Consider the following 14146-nt stretch of genomic DNA (forward strand, 5'->3'; position numbering starts at 1 on the left):
GGGAGCCAGTAGGGAATCAGTAAGCAACAAGTTGATCTCAGGGAGCCCAGCTGGTTGAAGACATCAGGGGCTGGCAGTCTTTGTCCCTGGCACCCAAGGCTGCCCTCCTTTGACATAAGCCATACACAGGGCCCGGCAGTTCCCCACTGTTGATGCTTTGATCCCCATGGAAGGGCTCCTGGAGGAAGCATCTGTGTCTGAGCTAAGTGCTGGGAGACTCAAGGGGTCTTTGCCAAGACAGCCTGGCGGGAAGAAGAAGGCATGAGCCAGCCAGGGAAGGGTAGGGAAGGGTTACAGTTGGGCTCTGGCTTGATGTGGCCTGTTCCTTTTCCCTATAGGACGCCTGGACCCTGCTACCACCTGCAGTCGTTCCTTGGCCAGGTGCGTCCCTTGAGGCTGGGAAGGTAAGGGCTTCCCTGCTCACTTAGGGGCTCACAAACCTCTCCCTGTATATAGCCGGGCCATCCAGCGGAGCCTGGCTATCATCCGGCAGGCGAAGCAGAAGAAAGAGAAGAAGAGAGAGTACTGCATGTACTACAACCGCTTTGGCAGGTGTAACCGTGGCGAATGCTGCCCCTACATCCATGACCCTGAGAAGGTGGCCGTGTGTACCAGGTGCCCTGTCCAGCTTTCCTGATGACGTGTGTGTGTGTGTGTGTGTGTGTGTGTGTGTGTGTGAGTGACAGAACCTTCTCCCAGCCCTTCCCAAACCTTGCTATCCTGTGCTGCAGATTTGTCCGAGGCACATGCAAGAAGACAGATGGGTCCTGCCCTTTCTCTCACCATGTGTCCAAGGAAAAGGTGAGTGTTGTCTGGTCAGCAGGCCTTCTCTTGCAGACATTCCAGCCTCTGGGCAGATTGCACTGTGTAGTCTTCCTTGGTCCCGAGTTAGCGGCCCCCACCTCAGGTGCTCCTCCAGCTCCTGTCACTCCCATGTCCTGGCTGTGTTGTACTGCCTCTTCCTCCAGCTGGAAGCAGAACCAGGCCTGGAGTCCCAGCATACCAAGTCAACATTCCATTGCCCCAGGTCCTGCATCGATGCCAACCTGCTTCCCACCTAGACTACAGGCCCAGGGGAGGGAAGCCTAATAGATGCTCCTAGAATATGGGGCCAGGGTCTCAACTCTCTCCTGCCATGGATGGCGTACTGGTCAGAAGAGCCATGGCAGCATAGCCATGATTGCTATGTGCAGGTGTACCCGAGAGGGAAGGCCTGAGAGTACCGTAGTCAGGGCCCAGTGCTAGCCACAGACCACGTGACCTTATTTATACCCACTTGCCTCTGGAAAGACGGCCATGAGTGTGAGGAAGGGCCTGGGGCCTGGGCCACAGTGGAGAGGAGGCGGGTGGGTGAGGTCTGCTGCTGCTCCGACAGCTTTTCCCCTTGAGAAACTTGGAGAGAATCAGCATTTTTCTCCCTAATCGAGCTTCGAAACTCTGTCGTGAGCAATTTGGAAATTCACGTCGAGTTTCAGGTTCATTAAGCGCCAGCTCCAAAGCCCGTGCGCACTCCAAGCTGTCTAATGTGTGGGCCGCACCAGCGCCCTGAATTAATGTTATTGTTATTTGTGTGGACGTGGCGGGGTGCAAACAAGGTTAATTGAAATGAGAACGCAGTTTCCTCTTGGTAACGGCCCCGCTCTGACAGCCAGGAGGAGCTCTGTTTGGTGCAAGAGTTGGCTTTATTATCCCTTTTTATTAGAGCTAATTTGGGCTCTATATCAAAAACCACATTAAGGGAATTGTCTATAGCTTCTCCAGCACCAGCCCAAACGGGGCCCCCAGCCCCTCTCCCCTCTGTGGCTGCAGTTAAAAGACAATTAAAAATAAACTCTTGCTCAGTAAATCACCCTTTGTTTCTTCGATTTCCCCTCCTCTCTCTACTCCAGGGCTGCTGTCCCAACCTCTCCCTACTTGACCTCAGATAGGTTCCTGCCTTTCCCTCTCCCACCTTGCCCCAGAAAAGTGACTTTTCAAAGTCCATGGGCTCCTTGGGACAGGGATGTACTCCTCAGACCCACTGCTAGTTCAAGAGTGGAACATCTGTCAGAGGCTCTGACGTGCAGTATGCGGTCTAAGTGACTGCCTGTGGCTGAGGAGGACATGCTGGGCCAGGACAGTGACAATGCCTATTCTCCAAACAGTCCAGGAAGGGCTGGTGGCTGTCCCACAGGAAGGGAGGGAGCAAAGTTGCCTGGAAAATTCAGAGGTAGACTTATCCTGGGTGCTATGCTCACATGTAGAGAACAGCACACCTAGGAACAAGCCACTCTACAGACTATCTTCATTGGGTAAAGTTAAAGCAGATGAGGAACGTGGGGCTCTGCTATGGAAGGTGGCTCCCTGGCCTCCAGCCGCTGCTGGCTGGAATGTGCATTCACTTCTTGTGGAGTTTTTTTGATTTTGTCACTCCCATCCCACCCCCCAACCCCCACACTCTGGAGTCTTACTATGCAGCCCTGGCTAGCCTGGAGCTTGCTCTGTAGACCAGGCTGGTCTTGAACTCAGAGATTCACCTGTCTCTGCCTCGCAAGTGTTGGGATTAAAGGTGTGCGTCATTGCACCCAGCTCTGTGTTCATTTCTCCCTCAGGAGGGCCAGGGTGATGGTCTCCGGCAGAATCTGGGTGGCTGCTGTCCAGGTGTGGGAACCTCTCAGGGGCCTGCAAGTCTGTGATAGTTTTACTTGTAAAGTGAGTATGGTACAAAGGTGTGGACCTTTGGGTCCTCACTTCTCCCTCCCTCCCATCGCAGATGCCTGTGTGCTCCTACTTTCTGAAGGGGATCTGCAGCAACAGCAACTGCCCCTACAGCCACGTGTACGTGTCCCGCAAGGCTGAAGTCTGCAGTGACTTCCTCAAAGGCTACTGCCCATTGGGTGCAAAGGTGAGGACTACAGTTGGGCATGGGACAGATTGTCAAACAGCACCTTCTGCATTGGCTTCTGTGGTCTTGCTCAGCTTTGAGATGGTCTGTAATTCCATCCATCTCATGACTGAGGGGTACAGCAACTTGCTCAGAGTCTCACAGGGCCATAGCATCCCAGGTCCTCTTGCAGAGGCAACAAGGGGGTTTATAGTACAGCCCACTCAAAATATGAGAGAGATGTAGTAGCTGACATAGCAAGACCCAAGGAGACTGCTGAGAGTTAAGACCAGTAGTCACTGAAACAGATGTCAAAGGTTGGAGGCTCTATAGGACTGAAGTGACTGACTGATGCTGGGTGGGTAGGTGTGTGTGTGTGTGTGTGTATCTCATATCTCTCATTTCCATCTCACCTTTAATAGAGGGCAGCTATCCTCTATCAAAGAGGCTAGGGCTGGATTCTGTTGTGCCCATCCATTGCCCATTGGAGATACCCAATATGGAGCTAAGGGTTAGTAAATGGTCAGGATGTCTGCCACCATATTCCTGGCATGCTGCCTTCTCCTAGATGTCCAAGACTACTTTCTTGGCTGCTCAGGCAGCTCAGTCCTCCCTTCCTGCTCTTACAGGAAACTCTGTAGCTGAGCCAGCATGATCTTATCAACTGCACATCTACAGAAGAGCCCCGGGAACCTACCGCTCCTCTCCAAGCCTCTCATACCTCAGCCCCTCACACTGGGGCTCTGGGCCTGAGGTGGGCTCAACATGGCTGAACACTCTTGGAGAGTGTCCTTTGGTCCCTAGGATCCTAAAGTAGAGCCATGACATACCACTTGGGGGCCTGTGGAAAATGCCTTTGCTGTCTTTCCTGTCCCCCAACTTCACTTTGCCAGTGAAGTGAAATCAAGGCTAACAGCCAGTGTAGGGTATGTAAGTGCAAGGCCAGCCCCTATCTCCCAAACCCTTGTGGCATGGGATAGCCCTCTGTTAGGAGCTTCACAGTGTATGTGCCCTGTCATACCTGGGGAGAGCCCTCTTAAGTTGCTTGAGCTCTTTGATGCTTTCTGTCTTTTATCCTGTCCCCCAACAAAGTGGCTTAAGACTCCCTTCCAGGAGGACATAAGAAATGACTTCCTTGAACTCACTGATGCTTCTGTATTGCTACTGATAGCATAAGTGTGGTAGGAGCTGTCAGGTCACCTTGAAGGACACTGATCCCTGGCAAGGAAGTCCTTCCGGGGAGGTGTGGACTGGCAGGTCCTAGCAGGGTTACTTTTAGGTGCTGGCCCAGGTGAGGGGCAAGACCCCATGGAGGCTGCAGCTGATTATTGTAAAATATTCCAATTTAGATGAAGATATCAGAGCGATATTTAAGTCCTGCTTCTATTAGTGGAAGTGCTTACTGCGTCCCTTTCGGCGTGTCAGCGCTGCGTCCCTGCCGCATGATGGATAGCAGCTTGTAATTATATATGGGGGAAAGCGCTGAGCAGGCCAGATCCAGCGGGAGGGGAGGCAGCAGTCTGGGCCTGTGAGGGTTAATTTTATTCTCTAAATAATATAAAAAGTGCTGAGTCGTCACCTTGCGCCTGAAGTAGAAGTCCTCAAATGGGCCCTGGAGAGTTTATAATATTCCACTGAATCAAGTGAAACTGTTAACCTTGCTTCATAAAGCCAGGGCTTGTTAAAGAGGCACGTTCCCTTTCCTTTTGAATAATTTAGGCTGGGAGTAAGTCTCTGCTCCTTCCCTTTCTGGGGGCCACAGGGCTGTTCCAGGTCTTACCACTCAGAGGGTAGCCTCTGCCAGCTGGCAGCCAACCCTCTTGGACTTGCAGACAAATTTCTAACTGCAGGTTGCTGACTTTTGTAGTGTGCCGCTCACTGTCATGGTCAGGGTTGCACTGTAGTAGAAAGTGGCTAGGGTGGCACTGTGTCACTTCTTCCTGCCCCTGGTTGTGACCTAGGGCACACTTTGATCTCTTGATGGATGTGATGCCAGCTTTGCCTTACCATGTAGCTCCTTGGATCATGAGTATTCTGTGTGCACATGCCCCAGGGCACAGAGCTGGCGAATCTGTTTTTTTATATAATGTATACATGTGCATTTGAAGTATGTGTGTGCCTTTGAATACGATCCTTTCATTTGTATGTGCATGTGTGTAGAGAGAATGCGTGTGCATGTGTTCTAGCTTCCTCCATCTCTCTGCTGAACCCGCTACACAGCTCCCCACTCTCCAGTCTGTGCCTCCTGCTCTGTCGTCCCCTGCGTGTGCTCAGGCCTCTCCAGGACCCCGGGCGGAGATTTAGGTTCCGATTTTTTGCACTAATCCACCCGCTACCCTCATGGCTACTGAGCACTGAGTCCTCCATGGCATCTTTGGTTCTCCTGCCCATTGCCATATGCTATCTCTGCTTGGGAAGGGTGCCCTGCAGTCTGCTCAGAGCCTTATGCTGTGTGCAGCCCTCCCATTTCCCCATAATTTGAGTCTGTTGAAGGGCTTATCTTCATCCCTGATCATAGTGAACGGCCGTGTTTGGTACTGCTGCCTCCACTAGCTGTGCTAAGGTGGCTGTGGGTAAGGGGCCAGACTCAGTGCAGCTTCACTGCCACATGTAGCCACCACCTTGCATAGGCCATGGCCACGAGGGTTTGTTTCCTCTTGTAGAGATGAGGGCTCTGTCCCCCACATGCTGCTGTGCTGGTGAAAGAGCCAACCATCTCTCATGAAGACTGCCAGGCACTCTCAGGACACACTGTTGTTGATTTGCTTATTACACGAGGCCTCTGCTCATTGTGTCTTTATGTAGTGTGCATATTTTTCAAATGACATTCTAACCTGTCTTCCTGTCCCTGAGAACGTAGAAGCCTTGGAAATTACAGCTTCATTGGCATATGACTCACACAGTGGACCCCGTGTTTCGGTGTCATGGCTATTGGTATATTATTTTTGTTTCTTTTCAGGGCTCAGGATTGAGCCTAGGGCTTCATGCACACGAGGCAAGCACCCCACCATAGAAATAAGCCCTCATCATTCACAGCTTGTTGTGTTTATTCTTTAATTGTGGCATGGAATGGGATAGAATATTGTGATTCAGACCTAGGACGCAACTCCATGGTAAAGAGCCTGCCTAGCGTTAGCAAGGCCCTGAGTGTGAATCGCAGAACCCCACACAAATCTGTGCTGTAACACTTACAGCAAGGTTCATTATTTTATCCATTCCTAAGGCAACAATTCTGTCACTGATTAATTAGATTTACAATATTGAATCAGCACTTGGGATGCAGAGGTGGGAAGATCAATACATGTTTATGCCCAGTCTGATCTACATACTGGTTCTAGGCTAGCCAGGGTCACACAGCAAGACCCATCCCAAAAGTAAATAAATATTCACAGCATTCTGCATTCAGCATCTCTATGAAATATTTTAAACCTTTTTCAGCACTTCAAACTGAAACACTGTTAATGCAGTAAGCACAGCTGCCTTTTCCTCCAGTTGCCAGCTCCTGGCAGCCTTGCCCGGGCATTTCCGTGATAAAATCCGGCAGTAGTTGTTCCTCTGTGTCTGCCATGTAGGCCTTTTTCTCAGCATAGTGTTTTCAGGGTTCATATTGTTACATATATAATAACTTCATTCCTTTTTATGGCCAAATAATATCCCATCACATGTGTGCAGGCATTCTGTTCATCACTGCACATCTGTAAATAGACATGGGTTAGTGCCACCCGCTGGCCGCTCTGAATGATGCTATAACAGACACTGGCATCAATACCTGCTTTTACTTCCTTGCTGGATCATGGGTCAATCCTATATTTGTCTCTCTCTTTTTTTTTTTTTTTTGATTTTTCGAGACAGGTTTCTCTGTGTAGCCCTGGCTGTCCTGGAACTCACTCTGTAGACCAGGCTGGCCTCGAACTCAGAAATCCTCCTGCCTCTGCCTCCCAAGTGCTGGGATTAAAGGGGTGCGCCACCACTGCCCAGCATATTTGTCTTTTTGTAGACCCGCCAAACTGTTTTCCATGGTGACTGGATGACTTCATATTTTCATAAAAGGGCATCTTCCCCACCGCATGTTGTGAATTCATTTGTTAATGCTAACAATTTTTATGGGTTCCTTAGGATTTTTGAAACATAAGATCTGTCATCTGAAGGCAGACAAAATGTTACTGCTCCCATCTCCATCAAAAGGCCTTTTGTTTCTTTTCCTCGCCTAGTTGTTCTGTCTGGAAAGTCAATCTGTGGAGTAAAGGTGGCAACAGTGGAGCCCTCCTCTTTTCTGTCACTGTGTGTGCTGCGGGCCGTGGGCTTCTGAGGAAGTGTGGTGTTGTGGTTTCCAGGGAATGCTGACCTTATGGGAGAAGTTTAGAAATATGTCCTTCTTGCCAGTTAGGAAAGTTTGAGAAAAACTAGTGCTGATTCTTCATTAAAAGACGTAGTAGCACACTCACCATGGGGCCTCCAGTCTGTAGTCGCAGGCTTTCCCTGGGGAGGTATTTCTAACTCAGTGCTCTGTGAGAGAGAGAGTCGATGTCAGTAGGTTGTGTTTCTGGGTGTGATTGAAGTATTTTCTAATTATATTTGTGGTGTCCAGTATCTAGTGAGCACCCCATTCCTGATACTTAGTGTGTTTTCTTTCTCACCTGTGTGGCTGGAGTTGGCAGATCCCATTGGTCTTCCACATGACAGCTCGGGCTCACTGATTGTTCTGTTGGCGCTAGCTCCCCTTTTCCATTTCAGTGCTTTGTGTTCCTCTCGTTATTTATTTCTGCTTGCCTGGCATTTATTTTGCCCTTTCCTCCTCTGGGTTCTTGAGGACTGGGAGGGTTCCCCTTTGTCTAAGTGTGTTTGGTTAGCTGTGTCCCTAGCACTGCCCTGCTGGGCTCTCACGCAGGGCTGCTTGTCTCAGTGCTGCTGCTTTCTGACCCGGGGGATTTACAAGTGTACTGCCCGGTTTTCAGGACTCTAGAACTGTTTCTTGCCTTTCTGGCCTTGATTTGATGCCCTCATAGTAAAGAATACACTCTGTGTAATTTAATCTCTCTGCCCTAGCCCTATCTTGTCTGGACTCAGACCCATGCTAGGTGAATGCTCTACTAAAGTCACATTACGTCCCCAACTATTCATGTGTCTTTGGGCCTGTTTGCTTGGTTGGTTTTGGTTTTGGTTTTTCCAGGCAGCGTTTCTCTGTGTCTTCCCAGGCTGTTCTGGAGCTCACTCTGTAGACCAGGCTGACCTCAAACTCACTGAGACCTGCCTGCCTCTGCCTCCCAAGTGCTGGGATTAAAGGCGTGCACCACCACAGCCTTGCTCTTTGGGCCTGTTTTTGTAGCTCTTTTCTACAGGATGGGAAAGTGCAAGCTCTGGGACCCATCTTCCCTTCCTAGCTGCTGGTTTCTGACCAAAACACATGGCTTATTGCTGACCTTGAGTTAGAAACAGCTTGATTTCACCTATAATCTCAGACACATTGCACACTATGTATTTATGTTTCTTATGTATTTTATACTGGATTTTTTATTTGTTTGTTTGGGACAAAAATAACTATGTAGCCAAGGCTAAACTCAAACTTTGAACCTATTTGTTTCCCAATGATGAGACTACAGTCTGTCCCACCTGCGCTTCAAAACATGTTGGACCAAAAATACCAGTTTTCTGTTGTTATGTGAGAACATTAGGCCTTAACAAACATCCCCATGTAAGGAAAAAGGAGGTGCTGTGGTGCCCTGGGGGGAAAATGTCTTGGTTTTTTTTTTGTTGGATAAAACATTCTGTGATTTCATAATAGATTTTGCTGTTGAAAGATTTTTTTAAAAAAATGCTATTATTGTATGTGTATATATGTATGACTATGTACTGTTTGTGTATATGTGGATGACTATGTATTGTTTGTGTATATGTGTATATATATTGTTTGTGTATATGTGTATATATGTATGACTATGTATTGTCTGTGTATATATATTATATTGCTTGTGTATATGTGTATATATTACTTAAGTGGCCAGAGCTGCTTCGTCCTCTGAACCATCTTGCTGGTCTTAAAGATATTTTGAATTTTCATCTAGCTTTCTCTTTTCTTTCTTTTCTTTTTTTGAAACAGGGTTTTATGTAGCCCGACTTGACTTCAGACTCAGTATGTAGCTAAGGATGATCTTGAACATTTGATCTTCCTGGCTTTAGATTCAAAGAGTTGTGATTACAGCTATGTGTCACCCTGCCTGAGTTATGTGGCGTGGGGAGACCAAAACCTTAGGCATCACGCATAGTGGGCAAGCATTCTGCCAATTGAGCTACATCCTTAGCCCCTAGGTATCAAGTTTTCATGAGTCTGTTTATCTCTCCTTTGTGTCAGTCAGTTTTGTTGTGGTTGTTGTGTATACACATATGCATGTGTGTGTGTGTGTGGCATGTGTGCACATGCATACATGTGTATGTAAGGCCAGAGATGGACATCATGCGTCTTCCTTAGTTGCTCTTCACTTTAATTTTGGAGACAGGTTGTCTTAGGTATGGTTTCTATTGCTGGGAGCAGACACCATGACCACAGCAATTCTTATAAAAGAGAACATTTAACTGGGGCTGCCTTATACTTTAGTGGTTTAGACCATTATCATCATGGCAGGAAGCCTGGTGAAGTGCAGGCAGACATGGTGCTGGGAAAGGAGCTCAGAGTCCTACATCTTGATCCACAGGCAGTAGAAATAAATACCACACTGAGCCTGGATTGAGCATCCGAGACCTCAGAGCCTACCCAACTCGCTTCCTCCAGCACCACACTCACTTCTATAAAGCCACACCCTCTCCAACAAGGCCACGCTTCCTAATAGTGCCACCTCCTGTGAGCCTTGTGGGGGCCAATTCCTTTCACTGGAGCTGCATATGTCAGCCGTAGGGGTCATCCTGTCTGCCTTTCTGTCACCAAGATTGTAGGCAGGTTGCTGTGCTCACCTTTTTATATAAGTTCTGGGACCAAACTCAGGTTCTGCATGCTTATGTTGCAAGCACTTTACCTGATGAGCCATCTCTATAGTTCCCTTAGAGCTCTTTTGTAAGGCTAGAGAGATGGCTCAGCAGATAAGAGCACTTGCTACTCCTTAGAGGACCTGGGTTTGATTCCCAGCACCCACATGTTGACTCATGTTTATCTGTAACTCCAGTTCCAAGGGATCTGTGCTGTTTTTTGACCTCTGCAAGCACTAGGCATACACATCATACACATCCATACATGTAGGCAAAGCACTAATGCACATAAAGTAAGTTTGCTTTTTTTTTTTAAGATTTATTTATTTATTATATGTAAGTACACTGTAGCTGTCTTCAGACACTCCAGAAGAGGGAGTCAGATCTTGTTACAGATAGTTGTGAGCCACCATGTGGTTGCCGGGATTTGAACTCTGGACCTTCGGAAGAGCAGTCGGGTGCTCTTACCCACTGAGCCATCTCACCAGCCCCCCCCCCTTTTTTTTTTTAAAGAAAAAGCTCTTTTGTTCGGTACATATGCATTTTAGGTTTTACTTTATTAGGCTGGGCTGTTGAGACAGGGTGTCTTTGTAGGACTAGAATTCACAATTTAAAGGAGGCAAGGAGGCACGTCTCCAGCTTATGGCAGTCCTGCTCCTGCTTCTCAGTGCTGGGATTACAGGCAAGTGCAAGCATGCCGGGGAGGTTGGGGGTGGGGGGATGCATTTAGAGTTGTTTCATCCTTTTATAGATTGACTTCTTATCACTGTATAAGGCCTTCCGGCTCTGCTTTCTTTGCTCTGCAGTCTCCTTTTTCCGATTGGATTATAGCCGATCCTTTCTTCACCAGATCAACTCTGTGTTAGCTAGTCCTTTTCCGCGTGTGTGTGTGTGTGTGCATATAAAAATTTTGTTTGTTTGCTTGTTTTGTTTTTGTTCTGTTCCCCTCTCCCCCCCCCCCCCGCCCCCACCAAGGATGGGTTTCTCCTGTGTAAATCTGTCTGTCCTGGAACTAGCTCTGTTCACCAGGCTGGCCCTAAATTCACAGAGATCTGCTTCCTGAGTGCTGAGATTAAAGGTGTGCACCACTACCACCCAACACTAATTTTATTTGTTTTTATTGTATGCATCTTGAGTGTTTTGCCTATGTGTCTGTCTGTGCATCACTTGCATGCATGTAGTGTCTTAGTGCCACTCCCTATGAGCTACTCCCTGTGAGGCCAGAAGAGGGCATTGGATCCTTTGGAACTGTAGTTATAGACAGTTGTAAGCTGCTATGTGGGTTGTAGCCAGTGCTCTTAACCTCTCTGAGCCACCTCTCCAGCATGCACCCATCCACCCACCCTCACTCTCACCCTCATTTTATTTTTAATCATGTATGCTGTGCACATGAATGCAGGTATCCATGGAGGCCAGAAGAATCAGGTCTGCCTGGAGCTAGAGTGACAGTGGTGAGCCGCCTAACATGGCACCAAGAACAGAACTCTGGTTCTCTGGAAGAGCCGTCCATACTCCAGTCACTAAGCCATCTCTCTAATTCCTCTATACCTGCGTGCGTGCGTGCGTGCGTGCGTGCGTGCGTGCGTGCGTGCGTGTGTGTGTGTGTGTGTGTGTGTGTGTTAAAAAATTAACTCTTTTTCCTCCTGGCCACTTAGTTTTTATCAACAATGACTCTGACACTAATTATTTATTAAATGTCTCATAAGGTCATAAGCTTTGGCTTATTTCCTGACTAGCTCAAAACTTATTTAACCCATTCAAACTATTCTATGTCTACCACTTGGTTAGTTAACTCTCTTCAGTCCTGGCCCACTTCTTCCTTAGTGTCTTCCTCAGCATCTCTGTCGTCATCTTCCCAAGCTCATCCACCTGCTGGCTTACATCGTCCATCTTTTCTGCGGCTGTCTCAGAGCTCTCTCTAGTCTCTTCTTTATTCTGTCCTGAGTTTAGCTACTGTGTCTCTCTTATACTCTCACTACTTCCCAGAATCCTCTCTCTTCCAGTGAGTGTCCCACCTCCTATTCCCTGCCTCAGCTCATTGGCCATCGGCTTTTTTATTGGCAGGTGTTGCTTATAAGAGGTTTTCTCTACATATATCTATTATATAATACATATTATATGTAATACATAATATATATACACATACTCACATACCATATACATTGGGACAACAGTCTTATTATGTAATCCTGGCTGGCTTGTAGTGGGCTGGCTTTGAGTTCTCAAAAATCCACTTGTTTCTGCCTCTCAAGTGCTAGGATTAAAAATGTGTACTACCATACCCAGTTTGTATATTTTTATTTTCAACTTATATCTATTCATTGCATTTTAAATGATTTTTTATAGACAGCGATAAGTCATGTTTTAAAATGCATTCTGCCAATATCTTTTTTTTTAATTAGTGAGCCTGTACCATTTATATTTAGCATTTAATATGAAGTCTCAGCACTCAGGAGGCTGAAGCAGGAGGCTCACTTTTGACTACACAGTGGAGCTCTGCCTGAGACAAGTAAATAACAGTGAAAAGCGCACACAGTCAGCACTCACTTTCATTTCAAGCACAATTAAGAAAGCTCAAAAAAGGACAGAAAGCTGGGCATAGTAGGACACACATTTGATTCCAAACACTCAGGAGGCAAAATCAAGGCTGATCTCTGAGTTTGAGGCCAGTCTGGTCTACAGAGTGACTTCCAGGACAGCCAGAGCTACACAGGGCTCAAAAAAAACCAAAACCAAAAACAAAAAAACACCCCCAAATTTTTTTTAATTTAAAAAAAAATTAAAAACAATTTATTTTTCTTCATCTCCAAGATCTCAAATTAATGTTATAATATAAACATAGTATAACTTAAAAGTTCCATAGTTTTTTAGTTTTCAATACTTTAAAAGTTAAGTCTCTTTAAAATATTTAAAATATAAAAGTCTCTTTCAAAGTCCAAAGTCTCTCTAAAATACCCAATTCTCTCTCAAATTATCGAAAAGTCTGTCTGTCATAAAACTGTGGGTTCCTGTAAAATCAAAAACAAGTCAAATGCTGTACCCCAAGAAGGAAGAACCAGGGCATGGTCAGGATGAACAAAGTAAAGCCAGGTAACAGCATTGCAAGGGAGGTGGTGTCCAGTGTCTGGGATCCACTCACTGTCTTTGGGCTCCTCCAAAGGGTTTGGATCACTCGCTGGGCTCAGCTCTTTGCAGCACATGCTGACTCTATTCCATAGCTGCTGCTGTCCTCTCAAGTCAGCCCATGGCTCTGACGTCTCAATAACCTCTTTGTACCTTCAAACCTCTACTGTCTGGGTGACTTGTACACTACTAAGTTTGACTACAAGCATGAGGTACAACTTTGGCTACTTCTGGAACATAGTGTCTGCCTGCTGACTCTGAGGAAACACTCCCCAGGAGATTTTAATTGTCCCAACAAAATAAAGGTTTTTACTTTCGTGGTTCTGGTCTCTTCCAATTCTTCAGATCTACCTGACTAGAACCACAGATGCTGAAGTCCAGGCATTGCATGCATAGCTCTGACAAGAGTCCTCGCTTCCCTCTGAAACATCACAGTCACACCTCACCGCCTGTGCTGTTCTCAGTGCTCTCTCAGCCGAGCTCCCAAATATCAGCCTACTGACCCTCGAGTAGCCAGTGGCTTTTCCAGCCTCAAATTCAAATGCTGCCTTAGCATTTTGTCTGAGCTCTTGCCTGTTCTTTAGATGATAACACTATTTTCCACTTAAACTTGGGCATCCTGTCTCGTGTTGGTGGGGAAGTCCCTCCTCATTATCATCACACGGGGTAAACACTGCTGACTGCCCTTCTTCTTTGTCCACTGTCCTCCTTAGCTGAAGACAGAAGCTGCTGTGTATGTTGCCTCAGTAGGTAGAGTTACAGACAGGAAGCCCTGGGTTTGGTCTCCAGCACCACATAAGCCATACATGGAAGTACATGTCTGTAATCTCATACTTAAAACGTTGAGGATCTGAAGTTCAAGGTCATTCTTGGCTACATAACAATAGCAAGCACGTTCCAGGCCAGCCTGGGCTACAGGAGACCCTGCCTCAAAAATAAACAAAATCTCCCTGCTCACTGCCCCTCAAACCGGGTCCATACCTAACACAGTCTCTCCCCCAACTTGGCTTTTTGACTTTGTCATCCCTGTGATGTCCCTTTGGCAGGGTCTTAGGTCTTGTTGGATTCTCTTCTTCTAAACCCCTTGTTGTTCTCCCCAGCACATGCCTGCTTTCCCAACCCTGCTGACCATGCATATACAGCTCACTGTGTGTGCCCCCCTCACAGCCAAAGGCCTCAGCCACTGCGCTCTAACATTGGCTC

The 14146-nt window shown here is 47.1% G+C and overlaps 1 protein-coding gene across 2 annotated transcripts in view; it reads left to right on the top strand.

Moving 5' to 3' along the window:
- Positions 1–14146, top strand: part of Zc3h3 (zinc finger CCCH-type containing 3) — an 86472-nt gene that overhangs the window by 61918 nt on the left and 10408 nt on the right. For both annotated transcript variants that reach the window (XM_021184025.3, XM_085831508.1), the window contains 4 exons: positions 339–381; positions 457–615; positions 732–801; positions 2753–2884. In XM_021184025.3, coding sequence (XP_021039684.1) covers positions 339–381; positions 457–615; positions 732–801; positions 2753–2884 — 404 coding nt within the window. The remainder of the gene's footprint in view (positions 1–338; positions 382–456; positions 616–731; positions 802–2752; positions 2885–14146) is intronic.

This window comes from Mus caroli, unplaced genomic scaffold (genome assembly GCF_978045245.1).
Source record: "Mus caroli unplaced genomic scaffold, Mus_caroli_1 scaffold_16, whole genome shotgun sequence".
Lineage (NCBI taxonomy): Eukaryota > Metazoa > Chordata > Mammalia > Rodentia > Muridae > Mus > Mus caroli.